The 26,198-nt window shown below is 45.3% G+C and overlaps 1 protein-coding gene across 1 annotated transcript in view; it reads left to right on the forward strand.

The window, feature by feature from the left end:
* SMCHD1 (structural maintenance of chromosomes flexible hinge domain containing 1) overlaps window positions 1-26,198 on the forward strand; it is a 164,461-nt gene that overhangs the window by 31,431 nt on the left and 106,832 nt on the right. Inside the window, exons 7-12 of the mRNA XM_069957726.1 lie at window positions 12,830-12,949; window positions 14,616-14,776; window positions 14,894-14,978; window positions 20,908-21,118; window positions 21,356-21,485; window positions 25,675-25,858. Coding sequence (XP_069813827.1) covers window positions 12,830-12,949; window positions 14,616-14,776; window positions 14,894-14,978; window positions 20,908-21,118; window positions 21,356-21,485; window positions 25,675-25,858 — 891 coding nt within the window. The remainder of the gene's footprint in view (window positions 1-12,829; window positions 12,950-14,615; window positions 14,777-14,893; window positions 14,979-20,907; window positions 21,119-21,355; window positions 21,486-25,674; window positions 25,859-26,198) is intronic.

A 26,198-nucleotide genomic window follows, 5' to 3' on the forward strand; every position in this document is an offset into this window, starting at 1 on the left:
CTTTGCATGGGCGGATTCCATCGTCCATCCAAAGAATGAATACGTTGGACGGAGAGAGGAATCCGCCCGTGCATAGAATGGAGTCTATGACACGTGTGGAGACACGTGCCTGCATCACTCCGCCGGCGGGTGCCAACTGCGGAATGCACGAAGGGTTATCTGTCGCGATTCCGCAGTGTGCACGTACCCTTAGAGTGTATGTAGGAAGGTACACCCGAATCCAGCCCCCAGATGTCCCTCCCCATCCTCGGAGTTAGTGGGAAGATCGTTTGGGAACTGATCTTCCCACAGCTGGATAAAGGTCACCACCTGTACGGGGATAACCTTTATACCAGCACCCCCTCTTCCGGTCCCTCGCTGCCCGAGCTACTGTAGCTTGCGGCACGATCCGAACATATCAGAAGTAGTAATAGCGCCCTAATATTTAGCAGCCATGGAGCGGACCCAGCGCTTCTGGATATGAAGGACCCCGTATCGCACCAGGACAACATTTTCCAGGTGACGTCCCCCACACTGGAGAAATGGAGACCCCAGAAGAAGTGCAGAGTGTGGCGTAACAGGGGGATCAGGAAGGACACCATTTTCCAGTGTGACACCTGTCCTGATCACCTGATCTGCATACTGGATTGCTTCAAGGCGCACCACACGTCATCGGAGTTCTACATTATCTAAATTCTGTCCCATATTCCTATTTCAGGGGTCACGTTGATCCGGGGATTATTCTGATCCCCATTATGGAGTCGGGAAGGAATTTTTCCCCTGTGATGAGGCTACTGTCGTCTGCCTCACGAGGGTTTTTTGCCTTCCTCTGGATCAACACAGGTTGAATTTGATGGACACCTGTCATTTCCAACCTTATAAACTAATAATTGCCCTAATACCCCCAAATAAATTAGAATTGTCCCTTTTCCCCAGCTAAGTAGGTATGGCCGCTATTCCCATTAGAGGATGCAATTACAAAGCCTCTGTGCGGCCAGGACAGTAGAAACCCCCCACAAGTGACCCCATTCTGGAAACTATACCCGATAAGGAATCTAACAAGGGGGGCAGCGGGGATATGGCCCCCTGGTGACGGCCACATTTGGGACGTGAAAATGAAAAAAATTGTATTTTTTATTTTCTCGGCACATGTTCTACGTAAGTGCCCGTCACCAGTGGGGTCCATATCCTCACTGCACCCCTTGTTAGATTCCTTATGGGGTGTAGTTTCCAGAATGGGGTCACTTGTGGGGGGTTTCTACTGTCCTGGCAGCACAGGAGCTTTGTAAAATGCGACGTGGCCTCCATCCTCCATTCCAGCCTCTAAATAGCGCTCTGTCCCTTTGGTGGCTTGCCCTGTGCCCATATGGCACATTATGCCCACATGTGGGGTATTTTCGTACTCAGGGGAAACTACCCTACACGTTTTGTGTTCATTTTCTTTTTTAACCCCTTGTGGAAATGGAAAAAAATCAAGGCTAGACCAACATTTAGTGTAATTTTTGTAAAAGTTTTACTCTAAATCATTAATCTTGTCATGATTTTTTCGTTTTCACAAGGGGCTAAAAGATAAAAAAAAACACTAAATGTGTAGCGCAATTTCCCCTGAGTACGGAAATACCCCACAAGTGGACATAAAGCGCCATGCAGGTGCAGGGTAAGCCTCCGAAGGGAAGGAGCGCCATTTGGTTTTTGAAGGCTAAATTTGGATGGAATGGATTTCGATGGGCCATGTTGCATTCAAAAGGCCCCTGTGTTGCCAAGACAGTTGAAACCCCCCACAAGTGACCCCATTATGGAAACTACACCCCTCAGGGAATGTAACAAGGGGTGTAGTGAGCATATGGACCCCACTGGTGACGGGCACAAATGTGGAACAATGTGGCGTGAAAATGAAATATTACATTTTTTACACTATAATGTTGGTTTAGCCTTGAATTTATCATTTTCACAAGGGGTTAAAAGAGGGAAAAAAAAACAAAATGTGTAGAGCAATTTCCCCCGAGTCCGTAAATACCCCACATGTGGACGTAAAGCGCCATGTGGGCGCAGGGCAAGCCTCCGAAGGGAAGGAGCGCCATTTGGATTTTGGAGGTTGGATTTGGCTAGAATGGATGATGAACGCCATGTCGCATTTACAGAGCCCTCGTGCTGCCAAAACACTGGAAACCCCCCACAAGTGACCCCATTCTGGAAACTGCACCCCTCAGGGAATCTAACAAGGGGTGCAGTGAGGATATGGACCCCTTGATGACGGGCACATTTGTGCCATGAAAGTGAAAAAATGAAATTTTTTACTTTTACGTCACATTGTTCCACATTTGTGCCCGTCACCAGTGGGGTCCATATGCTCACTGCACCCCTTGTTAGATTCCTTGAGGGGTGTAGTTTCCAGAATGGGGTCACTTGTGGGGGGTTTCCAGTGTCTTGGCAGCACAAGGGCTCTGTAAATGCGACATGGCCCTTGAAATCCTTTCCAGTGAAATTCAGCTTCCAAAAGCCAATTGGCGCTCCTTCCCTTTGGAGGCTCTTCCTGCGCCCCCTTGGCGCTTTATCGCCACATGTGGGGTATTTCCGTACTCGGGAGAAACTGCGCTACACATTTTGTGTCTTTCTTTCCCTCTTATCCCTTTAAGAAAATGAAAAATTGAAGGCTAGAACAAAGTTTTAGTGTAAAAAATAAATTTTTCTTTTTTCACGCCATATTGTTCGGAAAATCTGCGAAGCACCTGTGGGGTCCAAATGCTCACCGCACCCCTTGTTACATTCCTTGAGGGTTGTAGTTTTCTAAATGGTGTCCCTTTAGGGGTGTTTTTTAGGTTTTGGCACCCTAGAGCCTCTGCCAACCTGAAGTGGTACAGTCAGAAATTACCAAATATAACGGAGCCATTAAAATTCACTAGGCACTCCTTTATATCTGAGGCTTGTGGTTGCGTCAAATAGCGCAATAGGGCCACATATGGGGTATTTTTATAAACTGCAGAAACGGGGCAATAATTATTGGGGTGCATTTATCTGGTAATAGGTTTATAATTATGAAAAATATTGGATTACAATAAAATCTCTGCACAGAAAATTGAAATTTTCAAATTTCTTACACACTTGGCTTTTATTTCTGTGACCCCCCTAAAGGGTTAAAACACTTTCTGGATGTTCTTTTGCAGAGTGTGGGGGATGCAGTTTCTGAAATGGGGTGCTTTGTGGGGCTTTCTAACATACAGGCCCCTCAAATACACTTTAAACCTGAACAGGTCCCTAAAAATATCTGATTTTGAAATTTTACAGAAAATTTGGAAAGTTGCTGCTAATGTTTTAAGCTTCCTATTGTCTAAAAAAAATGAAAGATCGTTTAATAAATGCTGCCAACATAAATTAGACATGTTGCTAATGCTATTTAATACATAATTTATGTGGTATAACCACTTTCTGTATAAGCAAAAAAGTCTCAAAGTTGGAAAAATGCATTTTTTCACATTTTTTCACATTATTTGGGGTTTTTTCATAAAGATTCGTTATGAGTATCGAATCCAATTTACCAGAAATGTAAAGTACAATATGTCACGAGAAAACAATCTCAGAATCAGCCGGATAGGTAAAAGCATCCCGAAGTTATTAATGAATAAAGTGACACAGGTCATATTCATAAAATTTGTCTCTGTCATTAAGGCCATTTCAGGCTCTGTCCTTAAGGGGTTAAAGGAGAAGTCCGGCGAAAAGTATATTTTTTATTATTATGTTATTACTGATGGAAAGTTATACAATTTTCTAATGTACATTAATTATGGGAAATGCTCATATACTGCTATTTGCCTTAATTTAGTGTATCAGGAAGTGTTAGAATTATTTCAGAAGCAGTGACGTCACGACGAATGGTACCATTGACTTCTGTATATAGTGCACCCCTGCTAGACACTCCATTGGAATTACAATGGATTTGTATGTAAATGTAATATACAGTGTTTTTGATTGAATACATTTATGAAATACTTTGGGGAGCAAGTGTCCTTGCTCCCCAAAGTATTCCATAAATGTAAGCAATCAGTACATCATAGTAAGCCCGCCGCTACCGAACGCCTGCCGCTCTGGACTACACTCAACTACTACTCTCCCCACCTGCTGATAGCATGAGCAGGTGATGGGAGAGTAGTAGCTGGGTTATTTCTCTGAGATCGCCGCCAATGCCGCCCAGGGGGAGCCGCTCATCACTGTGCAACCATCATGCCCCTCCTCTCCCCCCTCCTGCTTCTTCCCTACTCTATCTGATGGCTGGCTCCCCGCCCGGCCGCCGGCACGTGTAATCGGTGAGCAGCGGCCGGGCGGGGAGTCAGCCATCAGATAGTGTAAGGAAGCAGCAGGAGGGGGGAGCGGAGGGGGATGATGGCTGCAGTGATGAGCGGCTCCCCTGAGCGGCATTAGCGGCGGCGGCAATCTCAACTACTACTCTCCCCACCTGCTCATAGCATGCGCAGGTGATGGGAGAATAGTAGCCGGGTTATATCGCTGAGATCGCCGCCGCTGATGCCGCGCTGGGGAGCCGCTCATCACTGCAGCCATCATTCCCCTCCGCTCCCCCCTCCTGCTGCTTCCTTACTCTATCTGATGGCTGACTCCGCCGCTCTCCGATTACACGTGCCGGCGGCCGGGCAGGGAGTCAGCCATCAGATAGAGTAAAGAAGCAGCATGAGGGGGGGAGCGGAGGTGCATGATGGCTGCAGTGATGAGCGGCTCCCCTGCGCGGCATCAGCGGCGGCGATCTCAGAGATATAACCCAGCTACTACACTCCCATCACCTGCTCATGCTATGAGCAGGTGGGGAGAGTAGTTGTTGAGTGTAGTCCAGAGCGGTGGGCATTCGGTAGCTGCGGCGGTTCGGCGGGCTTACTGTGATGTACTGATTGCTTACATTCATGGAATACTTTGGGGAGCAAGGACACTTGCTCCCCAAAGTATTTCATAAATGTATTCAATCAAAAATACTGTATATTACACACATCCATTGTAATTCCAATAGTGTCCAGCAGGGGCGCACTATATATAGAAGTCAATGGTACTCGTTGACTTCTATATATAGTGCGCCCCCTGCTGGACACTCCATAGGAATTACACCATTCGTTGTGATGTCACTGCTTCTGAGATAATTCTAACACTTCCTGATACACTAAATTAAGGGAAATAGCAGTATATGACCATTTCCCATAATTAATGTACATTAGAAAATTGTATAACTTTCAGTAATAACATATAAAAAAAATATTTTTGGCCGGACTTTTCCTTTAAAATATGAAAATGAGTGAAATGAAGCACACGACTTTAAAGGGGAACTCTAGTTAGATGTAAAATGCAAATGGCATTGCTTACCTGTCTAACCCCATTTTGAAACTACCAAAAATCCATTTGCTCTGGGGGGTTTTGTTCTGTATTTCATGGCTGTACTTCCTGGTTGAGCAATTGTACACAGTACTACAGGTTCCAGAATGCAATGCTTTCCCTCTGCTGTTCATTACCGCCCTCCACCCTGCCCATTCCCCGCCCAAATCTGTTGCAGAACATCTAGGCCAGTGTTTCTCAACCTTTTCAAGTCAAGTACCCCCATGTTATAAGATGCTCGAGCCGAGTACCCCCAAGGATGCAATTGATTAGAAATGTTGCCCTACGGCTGAGATCACACTGCAGCCAAAGATTATGTATAAAATCTCAGTCAGCAATTGATTCCCAGATGCCCCATAACAATGTGATTGACCTGTAGGACCCTGTAATAATGCTCAAGTGATGACAAATAATAATTCCCCCCCCTCCCATTTTCAGTAATGATGCTCCCTTCCCTAATAATAAATCCACCTTCCCTAGTAATAATGCCCCTTGTAGCCATTATTAAGGCCCAATATGCCCTATACAGCCCACTATGCCCCCTTCAGTCAGGTATGACACATACAACCAATTATGCCCACTGCAGCCCCTTTCAGCTAGGTATGCCCCTGCAGTCACATATGCCCACTGCAGCCAGGTATGCCCCTTGCAGCCGGATATTCCACTAGCCAGGTATGTCCCTTGCAGCCGTCTATTCCATTAGCTAGGTATCCCCCCCATATATAAGAAAGAAATATCATTGCCATACCTTGACCACTATGATTACTAATGCCACTAATGGTAGTTTATTACTAAATAAAATCCATTATATAAAGACCAATATCCCACTCATACACTGACCCATATAGAGGTAGATACTTTGTACACAGGCTCTGCACACCATATAAGTTATTACAGTGCAGTTTCATCCAGTGCCTCACAAGTGACATCTCACAGGGGCTGTCTTCTCTGATCAGAGTGGCTCACTTTTCCTTTTCTTCCCTATCTGGGCATCTTAAAGGGGTTGTTCTTCAAAAAGATTTTTCTTTCCAATCATCTGGTTCCAGAAAGCGTCAGCGATTTGTAATTTACTTCTATTAAAAATCTTGAATCTTCCAGTACTTGTCAGCTGCTGTATGTCCTGCAGAAAGTGCTATTCTGTCCAGTCTGGAGAGCAGAAGAGGCTTTCTATAAGGGTTTTCTGCTTCTCTGGACAGTTCCTGACATGGAGAGAGGTGACAGCAGAGAGCACTTCCTGCAGGACATACAGCAGCTGATAAGTACTGGAAGACTTGGGATTTTTTTTTTTTTTTTTAATAGAAGTAAATTACAAGTCTCTGGCACTTTCTAGCACCAGTTGATTTAAAAGAAAAAAAAAATGGAGTGGGGGGCAACACCTTTAAAGACTTTTCCCTGCCGCAACTCTACAGAACCACCATCCTCACCTCTTTGTCCCCTCTAATAACCTCATCTCTGCTGCTTCACACTGTAACAGTGTCTACTTTGTGCTCCCATGTAGTATTTAGGCCCAATGTGGGTGCTCAAATAGTACTAAGGCACCCTTTATGCACTCACATACTAGAAAGGGCCCCATCTGTGCCCCCATATAGTAGATAAACCCCCATGTGCCTCCATATAGATGATTGCCCCCTTTGTGCCCCCCATATAGTAGTTAACTGCCTTTGTGCCTTCATATAATAGTTAGGCATTCTCTTATACGTGATTCTTTATAGTAGTTCAATGCTCCCTCTCTGCCTCCATATAGTTGTTAGGCCCCTTTATGCCCCCATATAGTTACTAGCCCTCTGTGCATCCATATTGTACTAATGTCTCACTTGCCATGCACACAATATAGGCACCTCTCTTTTTCCCGATTTACTAGTTAGTTCCCTCTGCATCCATAAAGTAGTTAGGCTCCTCTCCCCCCCCCCCCATCTTTATAGTAGTTAGGCAGGGCTCCAGACTAAAAAATTTACCTAGGAGCCATTGGCTCCTAACCTGAAAAATTTAGGCGCCAAATAGAATATTTGGTCGCCAACATTTGAAACCATGTAAAATTAATGTTATGGTAAATGGGACTTACTGTGTGCAGAGGCCGCGGCAGCAGCCTCCTCCTCCTTTATTGGGTGCAGAGGCCGCGGCAGCAGCCTCCTCCTCCTTTACTGTGTGCAGAGGCCGCGGCAGCCTCCTCCTCCCTTACTGTGTGCAGAGGCCGCAGCAGCCTCCTCCTCCTCCTCCTCCTTTAGATTCTCTCTTTTCTTAGTTTGAAAACGTTCAACATGGAAACTTGCAACTTGACAACCATATCCAGTCTGACAACCATATACAGTCTGACTCAGTACTTCAGCTGCACTTGGCTAGCCTTTCAATGAGGCTTACTCTTCTGAACTTGAACTTAAAGGGAACCTGTCGACCCCCGTGCCGGGGTGACAGGCTCCCAACCCCCCGTTAGAACCCCCTATACTCACCTCATCGCGCCGGGTCCCGCTTCTGGAGATGGTCGGGTCACGGAGATCTCAGCCGCTGCAGCCCAGCGTGCGCTGAGAGATGAGTCCAACGCTCATAGAGAATGACGGGAGAGTCCAGCGCTCCGTCATTCTCTATGAGCGTCGGGCTGCAGCGGCTGAGATCTCCGTGACCCGACCATCTTCAGAAGCGGGACCAGGCGGGATTAAGTGAGTAAAGGGGGTTCTAACGGGGGTTGGGAGCCTGTCACCCCGGCACCGGGGGTGACAGGTTCCCTTTAAAAGCTTGCAACAGTCTATACATACTGAGCTAGACTTATGACTGCAGCCATAGTGACCCCCACAAGATGTGTATATAGATAGATATATCTCTCACCTAGTGACTAATGCAAGTGACCCCCTACAATACAGACACCTGAGGGGCCCTGATAATAATAATTGTGCATATATCTATCTCCCAGTGTCTGCAGCCAGTTTGCCCTACACTTATAGATGGCCCCCTCCCCTTATAGATGGCCCCCTCCCCTTATAGATGGCCCCCTCCCCTTATAGATGCCCCCTCTTCTCCCCCCCTTATAGATACCCCCTCCCCTTATAGATGCCCCCTCTTCTCCCCCCCCCATTATAGATGCCCCCTCTTCTCCCCCCCTTATAGATACCCCCTCCCCTTATAGATGCCCCCTTCTCCCTCCCTTATAGATGCCCCCTCTTCTCCCCCCCTTCCTTATAGATGCCCCCCTCTCCCCCCCCTTGAAGATGGCCCCTCTTCTCCCCCCATTATAGATGCCCCCCTTCTCTTCCCCCCCCCCCATTATAAAGCCCCCCCCCCCCTTTCCTCTATGCTAAGCAATATTTAAAAAAAACAAACACACAAACTCACCTGACAACCCGCTCCCCCGGCGATCCTCTTCTTCTTCGGACGCTGTCCCCGGGTGATGCGCGGCTGCCGGGGGGGTCCTGTCCTATCCCCGGCAGCGTGGCGCGTCAGTGAGCTCCCTGTACGCCGGGGCTGTGACTTCTGACACAGGAAGCGTCTCTGACGTGCGCTTCCTGTGCCGGAAGTCAGGGCCCCAGGCAGCTCACTGATGCGCCGCGCTGCCGGGGATAGGATGGGACACCCCCGGCATCAGCCGCGCATCTTAAAGAGACAGCGCGCCGCCGCCGGGGCCAGTCGCAAATGGCGCCCAGATTAATAAATCTGGGCGCCATTTGCAAAATGTCGGTCGCATTGGCGACCATTTTGGTCGCCATCTGGAGCCCTGTTAGGTCTGTGCCGGAAGGTCCACAGCCAGTATTATTAACCATGTAGCTAATTCCATCTGTAGGTAGTCTCCCTGGCAGGTAGGCATCCTTTGTAGGTAACCGCTCTAGTTTTACATTAGTAGGTACGTTATGAAGTACAGAATTGGGTAAGTTCCCTCCATGTTAGGTAAGTTGATATAAAGTACATAGGTAGCTAGCTCCCACATATTAGGTAGGTAGGTTGGCAGGGCCATATTAACAGCTGCTGCTGCCCTAGGCACTAAATCTGAAAACGCCCCATCTCGGGGAGCCTGGTTTCGGCCACATGCATTTCTCTACATGTAGAATTCTCACCACAAGATTTGTAGATTGGTAGGTAATAGCATTTACCACTGCCACACCAGACCTGAACAATACCGTCATAGTGTGACTGGATAACACTGCCACACCAGCCCTGACCAATACCGCCATACTGTGACTGGATAACACCCCCATACCAGGCCTGATACCACCACACTGTGACTGGATAACACTGCCATACCAGACCTGATACCAACATACTGTGACTGGATAACACCAGACCTGACCAATACCGCCATACTGTGACTGAATAACACCCCTATACCAGACCTGATACCACCATACTGTGACTGGGTAACGCCACCATACTGTGACTGGATAACACCGCCACACCAGACCTGAACAATACCGCCATACTGTGACTGGATAACACCAGACCTGACCAATACCGCCATACTGTGACTGGATAGCACCGCCACACCAGACCTGAACAATACCGTCATACTGTGACTGGATAACACCAGACCTGACCAATACCACAATACTGTGACTGGATAACACTGCCACACCAGACCTGAACAATACCGTCATACTGTGACTGGATAACACCAGACCTGACCAATACCACCATACTGTGACTGGATAACACCACCACACCTGACCTGACTAATACTGCCATACTGTGACTAGATAACACGGCCATACCAGACCTGATACCACCATAAAAGACACCAGATTTACTGTGGGAGGTAGGAGACTAAAAAAATAAAGACAAAAAAGAGTTGTTTCCTTCGTGGCCCTCATATTAGTTTTGTAGGTAGGCTGTAACGTCCCTTCCCCTTGATACCCCCCCTCCCCAACCCCCTTGTATAAGAGGTAAGGGACCTAAACTTACATACTCCTTGCTGCCATGTAGATCTTGTGACATCATCATGCCACTGGCTGCATGACACAGTTATGCTGTGCAGCCTCTGGCAGACCAGAGGTTAAAGGGCCCTAGGTTAGGGGCAGGAGCTTATGGTGCACACAGAGCGTCCTGATAATACCTAGCATCAGGACCTTCTTAGAGTGCCGCTGTGCACAAGGTCCTGGATACAAGTGTCAGAACCTTGTGCACTGCTTTTGGGGGAGGGGGGGGTGCCAGCTGACAGATTGTCAGTCTGAGAGGGAGGAGCGAGGAGACCCAATGAGAGGGGCCCTGGGACGTACTATTACGGATTGCTTGGTGCTCAGGAATCACACTCCCTTTCCTCCTGTTCTGCTGCCAGTGATGAATTACTGCTGGCTGTGACAGGGGAGGCTCCGAGGAGCAGAGCAAAAGAGGCTGGGGCTTGTTGGTCTTGACCACACACTGGTAGTCCTGCAGCTTGCCGACAGCCTCAGAAGGACAGTTATCAGTGCAGGAGCTGATAGGGTTAACGACCAGGACATCTGTGCTTCTTATCAGCTTCTGCACTGATAACCTCCCACCTCCCTTCTGAGGCTGCCACTCCTTTGTGCATATGTCCTAGCTAGGTTCATTGATGCAGAAAGCTGCGGCGCGTACCCCAGGTTGAGAAACCCTGATCTAGGCTGTGTTCACACATTGCAGTTTCATTGTGTTACTGAATTAATTGTAGTACTTTATCATGTTATTGTGGTCCCACCCACACAGCGCACTGTATTCTCTGCCTGTAACAATGACATTGGAATAAATTAAAGAACTATTAAAATTTAAATTATTTTTTTTCTTCTCATCTCCACGCACGTATTATGATCGCGCATCTTTTATCTTTAAAGTTGAGCCCCACAAGTGACATATGTGTAGCTCAGTAACTGTGCCCGAGCATGCACCAGGGTTAGTTGCAAGGGACTAGAATGTGTCCTTTAGAGATTGAAGTGATTATGTTGATTGCATAACTTAAACAATGGATGCATTTAATTTACATATATATGTAAATACTATATATATAGAAAATACAGAATTTTCCTACCTAAGCCACTATTTTTCTGAAAACTTTTTGACCCCTTAGGGCCCTATTACACAGATCGATAATCGAACAAATCGGATTATCACTCCTTGTGATGACAATGATCATAAGCTGATCGTGTCATTTAGGCCTGGACCTAAAATCATCGACCGCCAACCTAACTATTGAATACACTGTTATACGTTACCTCCCCATGCTCCCGGTCTTCTTCTGTCCTCTGCTTGCTTCCTGGCCAATCACTGGCCGCAGCTCAGACAGGCTGTTTTGAAGCTGCAGCCGCGGCACCAGAAGTGAAAGCAGAGGGTAGTAGAGAGCATGGAGAGGTGATGTATAACAGTTTAGGGCAGACTAAGACTAAGGGTCCTATTGGACAAAGCGTTTTTTTAACGACTGACGATAAACGATCGCAAATGAGATTGTTTATGGCTAACCTGAAATCGTTCACCATATTACACAGAACAATAGTCATTAGTTACGATCTTTACTGCGATTGTTTACTTCATCTGATTCTAGCAAAACAATAAACAATGTATAATGACATTGATTGATTAGTGAACAATTTTTCGATCGTTGCTTGCAATTACACTGGACGACTATAGTTTAAATTTAAAGGATATAATGATTTTTTGCGTGATAATCGTCCCAAGTAATAGTACCCTTACACTTTACATTTGAAATTAAATGTTCAGCTTCCTGTAATAATTTTTATTTTTATATGACATAGTCGGCACCAGCTCATAGATCCTGGTGGTGCTGCCTAGTTTTCAAACCACTACCTGGTGCCCACTCCCTGCCCCGATTTCTCCCTATGCTAATTGTGCCGTTCAGTGCACTGGAGGCCCAGGACCCCCAATGCACCAATATCCCCTCCCCTTGATGACGCAGCCAGACTTTATTCTGGAGGAGCCGCACTGGCAATTGCTGTGCTGTCTTTAGTTCACTTATCGTCCTTATTTGCATATAGAGAAACCGGCACAGATGGTGGGAGCTGGGCAGCGGTTTGAAAAATGGAAGGCACCACCAGGGTCTGCGTGCCGGTGCCGGCCAGGTCATATTAAAAAAATGTTATTACGGGAAGTGGTAAATTCGCTTTAATCTCCTTGGTACAATAATAACCCCTAGACAGCAAGCTTGCTGTCTTTGGGTTATGTTTGATGTGTCTTTCACTTCGTACATTCGATCCCTTTTACACTTCTGTTACCTGCACCTGAAACACATCTGTAGAATTAGTCCTTTCCTTATTATTGAATCGGCTAAAACTCTTATTGTCATCCTGGTTCATGCCTGTCTTGACTATTGCAATTCCTTGCTAATCGGCCTTTTCTAAACCCTCCCCTCTTCAGTTCAGCCCCTCCTGCCTTTTGTCCCTTTTTGGTCATTTTATTCTTTTGGAAGATACCTTCATGTGATGTGATATGCCCTGATTATTTACTGAAAAAAATACTAATACTAAATTCTATATAGTATGTTATTTTGTGGTGTTCAATGTTTATTTAAATTCTAAGAGTTGATGTTACTTATTTCAAGATTATCTCAAAGACATCAGACTCCCAAGATGTCCATGAATTTATCATTTCCAAAGAAGATTTTGAGAAGAAAGAGAGGAATAAGGAATCTATTTATGCTGGCTATATAAGAAACAGAAAGGTATGATTAGTGCATAAGTCTTTGCCTATCTTTTTAGGGGTTATTCAGCCTTTAGAACTTCATAGCCTATCCTCAATAAGCCAAGAATGAATATTAGATCAGGGAGTCTGACTCCTGGCAATCAGTTGCTCAAAGAAGTGATGCAGCCTCTTCATTGTTGAAAGGGAATGTGTCATCAGAAAATGATCTTTTGTATAAATAATGATTTTAAGAATTTTTGCAGACTTTTTTCTAATTTTCCATTTTTCTATCTATATTATAAAATAATCCTGATATTTTGCAGTTTTCATTATCCCCACTGGGGCTAAAACTAAGCTGAGACTGCCTGTTCTATATGTGGTGATTAAAGGAGGCTGCTTTAAAGCGACTCTGTACCCACAATCTGCCCTCCCCAAACCGCTTGTACCTTAGGATAGCTGCTCCAAGATCTGTCCTGGGGTCCGTTCAGCAGGTGATGCAGTTATTGTCCTAAAAAACAACTTTTAAACTTGCAGCTCCGTGCCAAACTGGCGTGGCCTAGAGTGTCTGTGCATTAGGCTGACACAACCTTTCCATCACTCCTCCCAGCCCTCTTCATCATTAAGAGTGCTCCACGCAGATTGTGTCCTATTCATCAGCTGTGAGAACACTGCACATGGGCTGGATCGTTAAGGCACCTGTGCAGTGTTTACTGCAGAGGAATAGGAAAAATCCTGCCAGTGGCATTCCTAATGATGAAGAGGGTGGGAAGGAGGGACGAAGAGGTGGTGCAAGGTTAGGGCACAGATACTCTAGGCCACAGCAGTTTGGCACAGGGCTGTAAGTTTAAAAGTTGTTTTTTAGGACAATAACTACATCACCTGCCGAATGGACCCCAGGACAGATCTTGGATTAAAAGCAGCTATTTAACGGTACAAGTGGTTTGGGGTGGAACAGATTGTGGGTACAGAGTCGCTTTAAAGTGATTTGTACACAAATAGCAGCTCCCTGTGGAATGACCTCTTTAAAGGTCACAGAGCATGCTCAGTGATGTTTTACATTCATCTCAAGGGGACAATGTCTGTCTATTGTCATCTTTGCTTATGAGGCTTGCTGTAAAACATGTTACCAAATGCTGTTAAAACAGCTCAGGCAAGATGGCAGCTCCCATATCATTGTAAAGAAAGTAAAATAATAAAAAAAAAATAAGTCAGAAAACAGAAATAGATTAGAATGAAAGAACATGCCTCAGTATCTGACTCTTAACTAGTTAAAGAAAATCTAGGTGACACATTCCTTTTACTTTGTCTATTCCCTTTTGGTTGCATAGGCTATTCTATTTTTAGTGTCTGTGCAAGCAACTGCAGCATTGAGTTGTTCACTTGTGTGGGCTGCATTACCTTGCACTGCTGCTACAAATTGCACAGCATGTGTAAGTATGAACAGATTTGCAGAAGTAAACATTGAAGCAGATGCAGCGTTTGCATGGGTACTAATACCTGTTCAAACAGCTTATCGGTGGGAGTGCCAGGAGTTGGCCTTGTGCTGATATAATATAGATGGCATACCCTGAGGGCACACTAGCAATTTTAACGGCTATGTAGCCCATTCATAGAACATTCCGCTTGTTTTCTAAACATTTCACAGTCATATGTTTCTATAAATGTATCTAATGTAATTTAACAGTATTCCTAATTTCTTTTTGTAGCCCACAGATTGTTCACATGTTACAGAAGATAAGACTCTATGTAACCTTATCTTGGAGGAGACTGACAAAGAAAGCTTTACTGCAATTATTGTAACTGGTGTTCAGCAAGGGCATATACAGTATTTAAAAAATTGTCATCATCTTTGGGTCACACAGCTAGCGTGAGTAGGGTCATACCAGTACTAACTTTTGTCACATTTTTAAGACCTATCTGTCTTCAACTTAGTGTTTTTTCCTGTGTTAAAGCAAATGTGTGTGTTTTTTTTGTGTGTGTGCAGGCATATCTACCATTACTATATTCATGGGCCAAAAGGACATGTATTGGAACCAGGAACCACACCTTTTAGCAGTATTGACCTTGAGGTATTTAGTTATTACATGGACAGTACATGTACAGTGTAAGGTGTACATTTTTTGTGTCTGTAACCACATAAATGAAAGGATGTATTTGTAATGATCCATTTTACACCAAAAAGTGTAAACTGTTGTGTTACTACAGGATGGATAGTGGTCTAGCTAAAAGTAAGTTCTGGAGATTTCTTGATTTTTATGTATTATGTATACCATATATTTAAAGTGATTTAAAGTTTAAATAATAAATGTAAAGATTTATTTAAACTTTAAATAATAAGTTAGCCCATACTCTTCCTACTCACTCCAATGTCTGTGTTCATTTACCCTAATGACACACTGCCCTTCCACCACTAATGATGTTGTTTGTCTACAATGTCATCAGAGAAACAGGGAGGATGCATTATCATCAGGGCAAGTAAACACAGGCACTTGTGCAGACTGGGGTGCTGGAGCTGTACTAGTGTGGGATACTTTGTTAGTTTAGGGTACAAACCCACACACCGTATACACAGCAGATACGCAACAAATACGCAACAAATACGCAGCAGATTTGTTGGTACAGATTTGATGCTGTGTTCAGTTATTTATATCTATTCTGCTGCGTATTTGCTGCGTATTTGCTGCGTGTTTGCTGCGTGTTTGCTGCGTATCGCAGCAGTAAATACGCTGCTTATACGGTGTGTGGGTTTATACCCTTACAGTATATCTTTAGCAGGCTACAGTATCATTTTTCTGGTCAGCGAAGGTGTTTTGACCAGTGGTTCAGTGATTAGTCCCTGTCCTGGTGCTCCTCTTTCTAGTTCCAATTGCAGGCATTAGCCAAGAGACCCTCCTTGTCCAGAAAACCCCTTTAAAAACACATTAATTTATGCTTTACTGAATCCTATATATGCCAATTTGTTTAAAAAGATACCTGTCATTTTGACATGTGACAGTGATGGGGCCTCGCATGCCGCATGTCCCTTTCGTCAATTATCTGTATCCAGGCAGTAGTAGTATGTAGTATTGTGTTTGAACAAAAATGAAAGGGGTCACTTTACCATTAAAACTTCTCTTCTGTGCTCAGGATAATGGATAAGTGTTTTATTGCAGGGGGGTCTGACTACTGGGATTCTCTTTGATTTCAAAAACTCTTAAAGGAGAAGTCCGGCCAAAAGTATTTTTTTAATATGTTATTACTTAAGGAAAGTTAGATTACATTAATTATGGGAAATGCACATTTCTCGTGCGTCTTATTGGGGGACACAGATACCATGGGTATAGGCTGCTACCACTAGTTGGCGCTGACACTAAGAGAAACAAAGGAAGTGACTCCTCCTGAGCAGGACATACCCACCCACAGGCACTGAGCTAAACCAGTTAAGCTTAGTGTCAGTAGAAGGCAGACACGGGTCTGGGTTCTCCAGACCAGTTTCTTCCTTCATGTTTAGTTAGATAGATTTTCTTTTTCCTTCTAGATCCTATGGATTCTCGGGCACAGTGGGTAATCTAGACCCACCCTGATCCCCCCCCACTATGCGACCAGGGAGCAGACTATAAATATGGATGGGCTGTCTACCCTCAGTTGCCACCGGCCGGCAACGGGACACCATGGCCTCAGATCAGTCTGACTATCTGGTCACCTTTCTGCGGACTCTATCCGCACAGCCCCTTCCCGTCTCGCCCCCCATCCAACTTCGCCCCCCATCCCATCTTATTCTTACTTGTGGCTCTCTGTGGAGTCTTCACTGTAGGATGCCCCACCCCTTTTCGGGTGCAGTGCGTCGACAGCATCCCCTCTTTTTGACTCTCTCCAGAGCCTGCACTGTGGGATGCTGCTCCCCCCTCCCCCTGCCTCGTGGTCTCCTGATGGAGCTACCACACACTGTGCTTCCTGTTCTCAGCAGCTTGGGGCAATGGTTGTGCCTCACCTGCCACCTACTGGTTATTACATCATTACATATAAAAAAGGCTTGATTCAGGTTTTATTATGGCTAATGTTCCATACAATGTTCCAGCAACAGCCCTTGGTCTGCAGATCAAGCATTTTTGGTGCTGGTTGACCCCTCTGTGATACGTTACCCCGTTCCAGGTGGTGTATCTGTGCTCTGAGCAGAACCCTCTGCTACATGGGGTCACGAGCAAGACGCGGAATGAGACACGTTACCCGGTTCTGTGCTCTGAGCAGAACCCTCTGCTACATAGTGTAACAAGCAGGACATGGAACCAAACCATTACATGTTACCATGTGGTATTACTGTGTTCTGAGCAGAACCCTCTGCTACAAGGAGTTCCATGCAAGACACGGCACCAGACACATAACCTGGCCCTACCTTCATGGCATGGATTCCTGGCCCTTTTTACTGCATGATGTCACAGACATAGAACTGGACATGTTACCCCCTCCCAGGTGATGGTACAAGGTTATTCATAGCTTTGCCCTCCGCTGCATCATACGGATCCAACTGCATTACCTGTAGTTAGGTGTGCACAGATTGGGGTGTTCTGTTACACGATGTAATACACCTTCTTCAGGTTCACTTGCTATGCTGGTGATGTTAGGCGTTTCTCGTATCCAGTTCTCATTTACATTGGGACACAGTCCTATCTTTTCCCTGCTCACAGAGCACACACTGTAGACCTCTGTTACATGTCTAGTTACATGTCTGACCAGGCACCTTACCTGCTTCCAGTCCAGGAATTTGCATCTCTTGTATGCTGGTTACCCTATATATTACCTTTTCTTCTTGTAGGGCTTCCATGATCTGTGCCTGTCACATCAGGGGATCGTCATAGGGTAACTTGTTACTACCCCATGTTGTCTTCTACATGTTACCACTAACCAGTCTCGTTACCTTCCCTCAATATCCGTGTTGTATTCCTCTTGGTCTGTATTCTTTCTAAAGCCCGAGCATCCTGCAAAGTGTCCCATTTCACATGGTACAGAATCCTCCTGCTTTACCTGCCCCCGACTCAGGTGACTGTGTTCTCATATTCTGGTCCTCTGAGTGGCCGGCAGCATACAGATCCAGTCTCTATTTCATCCTGGTTCTGTCGGTTGTTTCTTTTGTCCTTTATCTGGGCATAACGGCCACTTACTGGCATTTGTCTTGCTGGATGTTCCCCAGTAGTACAGCTGGTATTGCTTAGACCCTGCCCCTCTGCTACATTGCAGATGGTCCTCAGCAAGGTTTAGTCTTATTTTCTCTAAGTCCTCTACTTTATGTAGCTGTCCTCGGTCAGCACCAGCCACATTGCCTCTTCTCATTGATCTGGGTAAAGTCAGGCCTCTGGGTTCCTCAGGTACAACAGTCTAGGGTTTCTTCTACCCCTGGTGTATGTAGGACATGAACGTCCCACATGACTGTCACTGTGCTACTTTAGGAATTCTCCTCCTGCATCTGCCTATGGCCAACATGCTGAGTATTTACTCTTCTCTCAGTTGCAGTCTCACAGGGTGGGGATTACCATTTAATGCCTGTACTGTTTCTCTGACGCCCTCAGGATAGGTGTATGGTCTCTTTGAGGTCTTGCTTCTCCAAGTGTCCTTGCTTGGCCATACGGACTATGGATTTTTGTTCTTAGTTCAGTGTTTTGCATAACCCCCCCTATCCTGGGGTGGGTTTTTTTTTTTTTTACCTCTCAGCAAGGAAATCTTCAAGCAGCCCTTCTCTCCTCCACGAGGACAAAATATTTAATATAATAAGTATCCTCCGGTTACCTTCTCTGAATAGTGTTGTTCCAAAATTGCTTCTTCCGACAGGCGTGTGTGGGTTTCGGGCCCTCGCTGGTGTCTGTGATCGCTCCTGCTTGACTTCCTTGTTCTTCTTGTTGCCCTGCCATGCTCTTCAGCTGGGGCTCACAGTGCCCTTCCCTTATCTTGTCTTCCAAATGGAGTCCTCGGGATCTTCATCCCTTTTAAGGTTTCCTCTCCTTGCAAACAGGGGTGTTCATGCCTGGCCCTACTTAATTAAGGTTCTATTGTCTCCACACTTACCGCATTATTGACAGACTTACTTTGGTTTGGCAAGTTGCCATTTCTCAATCATCTTTTCTTATTCACCGTCAACGCCCTCTTGGTTTTTTCTGTTGCTCTGTCCACCAGAATGCATCTGGCTCTAGCCTTTCCAATTGCCTAGGGCTCCCTTTTGAGGTGTTGGGGTTTCTAGGGTTTGTAGTGTACGTATAGACTTTAGTCTATGTATAACCTGTTGTATCCATTGCCCTGTGACAGCTCCCATGCCCATCAGCCTTTCCCTTGACCTCTTCTGAGTCTCCATGCTCTCTTGAGCACCTCTATTCTTCCTTAGTGCAGTGTGTTTTACATGATCGCTCTTCTTTCTAAGGCTGAACAGCCCATGGAGATGCTTTTCCTCTGTTTCTCTTTTCTGTCGGGCACTGCTGAGTACCAGGTATTACCGTACTCCTTCCAGGACAACTTACACAAGATTTTGATTGTTGTTTTTTTTTTCCCCCTGCTCCTTCCTTCCCTGAACTGTGTAACGTTTGAAAAGCTTCATTCTTCATATTAACATATGTATAGGTTTCCCAGATGGGGTCACTCATGTCATAGGTCATGGCTTCCTCCAGATTGCCATACTTCTCTTGTGCTTGACCTTTGTCTTCTCAGTGGTGACTGTACTCCTAGGCCTTTGGTGTTTCCAACCTTGTCATTCTTCCCAGCTCCATGGTCAGAGATACAGCTTCTCCTGCATCTCTTCTTGCACTTTGTATGAGAGACGCTCAGTCCTTTCTCCTTTATTTGATGCCTTAGGCCTCTATGCGCCATGAAACACTTTCCAGGCTCTCCCGTCATGGTTGTATTTGCATTGTCCTTGTTCCAGCAGGTGCCTTTTTTGTGTTCTAACTCAAGGTAGGTCCCTGCCGCCTTTCGTCGCCTACTTGGCTGAGCGTCTATTCCCCCCCCCCCCCCCCCCCCCCCCCCCCCCCCCCCCCCCCCGCACATTTAGCCAACAGTTTTGTTCAGCTCCAGGTTACATTATGTTGCTGGCTTCCTGGATGGCCACAACCCACTCTGTCTGCAGTGCAGCACATTGCTCCGGAGACTGGACCCCTTTTTTCCTTTGCAGTGGATCTGTAGGGGTTTCTCGGACACATTCACCATCAACACTTGCTTTATTACCAAGAGCTTCCTTCCTACTCTTGTAGTTGATGGTTGTGTTGGTGCTATTCTGTCTCGGTGGTGCCTTCTCACCAAGCTCCTTTGTCTAGTGGTTATCTTTACCACCCCATGGACTGCTTTTGGACGTCCCTTGGTATCTGTGTCCCCCAATAAGACGCACAAGAAATGAGGATTTTTTTACTCACCGTAAAATCTCTTTCTAGTAGTCTTCATTGGAGGACACAGCACCCACCCATTTTCCTCTTGGGTTTTTTCTTGGTATGGTGGTTTTCTCCATTTTAGTATTATTCCTACTTTACCTGTTCTTCACTTTTCCTACTGCTCTGGTACAAACTGGTTTCGCTCAGTGCCTGTGGGCGGGTATATCCTGCTCAGGAGGAGTCACTTCCTTTGTTTCTCTCTTAGTGCCAGCGCCTCCTAGTGGCAGCAGGTTATGCTTAGCCAAACGCGGCTGAGCAGCTGATGACGTGGCAGACGGGGGCCGGCATGAGGGACGGCTGGAGCGGTTCGACCGGCCTCCCGAAAATGTCGTCATTGTCCCAAGATGGCGGCCGGGGGTCGACAGTAATGCATTGAGTATAATGCACCACACTTCCGGGGTGGGGGGGAACACGGGGAAGGGAGCCATTCACTTACATAACACACATTAAAAAGTTGTATAACTTTTTGTAATGTGTGTTATTTTGTGAATAAATGTTTACTTCCGCACTACCACTTTAAGGGTGGCCACATTCAAGTGGAAAAAAAATAGCATAAATTATTTGTCATTAATGTTTAACCTATTAGTACTTGAAGTCTTGTTTAACTTCCTTACAGGTTCGCATAGTTGAAAAAGGAAAAAAAACAAAAATTTTAAACCTCCAAGATATCAATGATGACATGCAGACCTTGTATATTAATGCTGCTGCTGATAGCTTTGAGTTTAAAGCTCTTGTTGAAAGAGAAGGTGTAGTTGAAGGAATAATACGCTATCATCCATTTCTTTATGACAAAGAAACTTATCCAGCAGACCCATTTTTCTTATCAAGTAAGTCAATATATTTGTTTTGAAAAATGTAAATAAGAGAAGAGGTTGGAATTAGTAGAGTCTTATTGCTTGTCATTGATGTTCATTCTACTAGCCACATCATTCTTTTATTTTTAATGACTCAATACCTATGGTTAATGTAGTTTCAGTTTTATACATTTTTAATGCCCAAAACCATAATGCTTACGTGTAGATAATTTAAATTTGTTACCAGATTTTTATGTCATAATATTTTAGGAGATAATGAAGACCTTGATGACTACGATGATGAAGATTGCTTGATTTTGGAAAAAGAGGCAAGAGGGAAGAGACCAATCTTTGAGTGCTTTTGGAATGGAAGGCTTATTCCTTATACTACAATACAAGAGTAAGGCTTGCTATTTGGATGGGAATGCATGATGGTTAAGGGTGGACATTTTAATCCTTTTGAACAACTGTCATTACCAAAAAATCAACTTGTATTCATATTCGCTTGTTCTTATAAAGTAATCTGAAATAAGATTTTAAAAACTTACTACTTGTGTGAAGGAATAATATTTTGGTGATATACAATGAAGTGAGTGCAAAAGGCCTACACACCAGAAGGTTATCGGTAAAAAAGGCCATTTATACCATCTAGTCTGCCCTATTAATATTTACTTTCTTTTTATCTTAGGATAGATATATTTTTATCCCAGGCAGGTTTAAATTCTATTATTGCAGATTTACCTACCACGTCTGCTGGAAGTTTGTTCCAAGCATCTGCAACTCTTTCAGTAAAGTAATATTTTCTTGTGTTGATTTTGGCCTTGGTGGTTTTCTCTAGAAACACCCCTCCCCTCTTCGAGTTGTCCTTTAATAAACTCAAGGACCTGGAGCCATGCCGACCCATTGGTATCTTGCGATCACATTCCAGGGCTTCCAATGGCTCTCTGTAAAATCACTTACTTTCTATGACCTGATATATCTGTGATCCCAGCCATTGCTGTAGGGGGTCACCTGTATATTACAGATGACACTCACTATGGATAGCACAGGCACAGCTCCTCAGTTTGCACATTAATAGTACACCATTGTGTGGAGAAGTCTTAAATTAAGTCATTCTCATGTAAGCATGTCTGCTCTATAATTCATGAATACATAACAAAATTGAATCACCTATAATTCAGTTGTCTAGTCTAGAAATAAAAAAGAAGCAATCTGCGATGTTTATTAGTTTAATTTACTTACAGGATGCACAAGCCTTTAATTTCCACATGGGGCCTGTAACCAAACAGGAAATTGCAAACTTTCTATTTCCCTTGATAGCTTAAAAAGACCTGTGATGGTAAAAGTAGTGCAACTCGAGTCAAGCAGGCAGTCCTTCTCCTTTCTGTCATGTGACTGGATTGTCAAGTAGTATGAGAACTCAATGGTGTTATTGTGTCTCTAACTGGTCCAACAATGATAACTTGCCTGTGGAAGGAATAGTTGAGTCTAAAGGGGAGGGGGTCACAAAGAAGGTAAAATCAGGAGAGCAAATATACTGTTTGCCCGGAGGCACATAAAAACCAATAGGATCTAAATTTGTCCACAATTGCAGATCCACAATTACTGACAAATTGTACGGACGTGTGAATAAGGCCTTAGTATAGGAGAAAAGGCCAGGAGAGGCTCACAGTAGCACATTTCACTCCTCAGCTTGCTTTTCCATCTAGGCAGCACCACTCTAAGGGTGGTATTACACGGGCCGATGGGGGCCTGATAAAACCTGTAAACGAGCACCGATCTGCTAGATCGGCGCTCGTTTACTGGGCCTATTACACAGCCCGATAATCATTTAACAAGTGCTGCAAGGACATCGTTACCGATGTCCTTGCAGCCCTTACTTAAGCTATATTTTTTTACCTATTTATGCTCCAGGGCTGCTTCTGCGGTCCGCTTCTCCCCGGGTCCCGCGCGCTCTAGCTTCAGAGCGGCCTGACAGGCCGCTCAGCCAATCACGCCGCTCAGCCAATTACAGGCCGGGACCGCCGCAGCCTGTGATTGGCTGAGCGGCCTGTCGGCTCAGACAGGCTTCTCTGAAGCTGGAGCGCACGGGACATGGGGAGAAGCAGACTGCAGGAGCAGCCCTGGAGCCTGGATAGGTAATGTATATCGTCAGTCGCCGGCCGCGCACCACTATTACACGTAGTGGTGCGCGGTCGGCGCCCGACAAATATAGGTTCTACAAATGATTGTTGTCATCGGCTGACCGTTGTATTTATTACACAGAGCGGTAATCAGCCGAATCTCGTTCTGTGTAATAGTACCCTAACAGTGCGTTTACACAGCCAGATTTCTGACAGATTTTGGAAGCCAAAACCAGGAATGGATTTCAAAAGAGAAGAAATCTCAGTCTTTCCTCTATAACCTGTTCCCTGTTTATGGTATATGCCTGGCTTTGGCTTCAAATATCTGTCAGATAAATCTGCCTGTGTAAACGTACCATTTGTCTATGGGGTTGCCTGGACGAAGATGACTGACAGCGGGGAACTGCAGCGTGCTGCTCCCCACTTATTCTCATCAGTGGATGTGCATGGATCAAAACGTTGTCCCTCTGAGATCTATACACAGAGACTACACACAGTTATGTACCAATAAAAGTGTTTTGACGTGTCCCTGTGAGTCATGTTAATTTGAAATAGGCTTGTGCATGGAACATGCTGGGCGTGACTTGTGTTTTAATAAAATGCTGTATTTGAATATAGTCTCTGCAGCCCCAAATTTGTTTTTTCTATCATTTTCAGCATGTTGCCATCCAGGGCTGTGGAGTCTGTAAGCAGCATCTCCCACTCCGACTCCTGAAATTTATCAGGACCTACTCCCTACTCCGACTCCTGCTCCTTCATAAATGGCCAGTCATATACCAGGGGAGTTATTTATCACACTGGCTCAGCAGCTTCTCCCTCATGTCTTTCATGATCCTGGGGCAACTTCTGAGGGAATAAGGAAAGATATAAAGCAGCTTTTCCTGTGTGTGCAGTGGATGCAGCCAGTCTCCAGCCTCCATATCCTGAACAACTCACAACTAGACTAGAAGGAGCAGGTTGTCTTTTAGTTTCTAACTAAAGATCAGCCATAGTGATATAGAGAGCGGTCACAGTGATATAGAGGGGTCACTGTGGGTGTGGGGGCACGCCATAGCGCGCACACACACACACACACACACACAACCTGCTGCAGCCATAGCATACACACAACCTGCTGCAGCCATCGCATACCCATACAAAGCCTGCTGCAGCCATAGCACACATACACACAGCCTGCTGTAGCCATAGCATACACACACAGCATGCTGTAGCCATAGCATACATACACAGCCTGCTACAGCCATAGCATACACACACAGCCTTCTGCAGCCATAGTGCGCGCACACACACACACACACACACACACACACTGCTGCAGCCATAGTACATACATACACACACATACACAGCCTGCTGTAGCCATAGTACATACATACACAGCCTGCTGCAGCCATAGCATACACACACACACACACAGCCTGCTGCAGCCATAGTATACACACACACACACACAGCCAGCTGCAGCCATAGTATACACACACACACAGCCAGCTGCAGCCATAGAATACACACACACAGCCTGCTGCAGCCATAGCATACACACACACAGCCTGCTGCAGCCATAGCACACACACAGCCTTCTGCAGCCATAGCACACACACAGCCTGCTGCAGCCATAGCATACACACACAGCCTTCTGCAGCCATAGCGCGCACACACACACACACACACACACACACACACAGCCTGCTGCAGCCATAGCATACACACACAGCCTGCTGCAGCCATAGAACACACACAGCCTGCTGCAGCCATCGCACACACACAGCCTGCTGCAGCCCTAGCACACACACAGCCTGCTGCAGACATAGCATACATACACACACACACACACAGCCTGCTGCAGCCATAGTACATACACAGCCTGCTGCAGCCATAGCATACACACACAGCCTGCTGCAGCCATAGCATACACACACAGCCTGCTGCAGCCATAGTACATACACAGCCTGCTGCAGCCATAGCATACACACACAGCCTGCTGCAGCCATAGAGCACTGAAGAAAAACACCACATTGAGGACAGAGGTTACTACTACACTACTTGTGTCATCTTCTCCTCCTCTATATTACACAGGATATCTCCATATTACACTGCTGCTCATATACAGTCATCCAGCATCCAGGAAGAGAACAGCACAGATCTCCCCCCACACAATGGACTCTTCCAGCTCAGAAACAAACTGCCAAATAGTGACTGACAACTTTTCCCCGACCACCCCTATCTAATAGGGCCAGTGTCCTATCAGAATGTTGCTCATAATATATATTGATGTGCAAAACTTATAAAATTCGACTCCAGCCAAACTAGCTCCAACTCCGATTCCACAGCCCTGGTGCCATCCCTATAATTAGCAAAATTAGAACGAAAATCAATGTGAAACCTCAGTGGTGAAACTTTTTCTTTTATTTAGACTTAAGAATAGTAGCTGCGTGTTTGTTTTTATAGCTGTTAATTTCTCTTTAGATTCGACTGGTGTGCAGTGCCAAAAAAGAGAACACTTGTGCCCAGTGAGTGTTATAACAGGATCTCTGGTGTTTTATTTGCCAATGACAAATTTGAAGTCAGCACAAATAAATTGACCTTCTTAGATCTGGGGTTAAAACTACAAGAGAAAAACACAATTTTTACAAGAGTAACAAATGGACAGGTAAGGACTATATTATGTTTAGTTTTGTTTTTTTACCTTGTGACATTTCTGATTTATGGTGCGTTCACACCTACAGGATCTGCAGCTGATTTTCTGCAGCAGCTTTTATTTAAATAACTGAACACGGCATCAAATCTGCTGCAGATCCTGTAGGTGTGAACTCACCCATAGGGAGCATACTGCGGCATGCAGACACTCTATGTGCTATCATATGATAACCTTTAAATGCACCTATTCACCACTAGTAGCATCTGTAATTACAGTAATTGGCATAGGAACTTTAACTAGTGAGCTTGTCAGTAGGCAGAACATTTTTTTTTTTTTTCTGCTTTGACTATAT

The sequence above is a fragment of the Dendropsophus ebraccatus genome, chromosome 2 (assembly GCF_027789765.1).
Source record: "Dendropsophus ebraccatus isolate aDenEbr1 chromosome 2, aDenEbr1.pat, whole genome shotgun sequence".
NCBI lineage: Eukaryota > Metazoa > Chordata > Amphibia > Anura > Hylidae > Dendropsophus > Dendropsophus ebraccatus.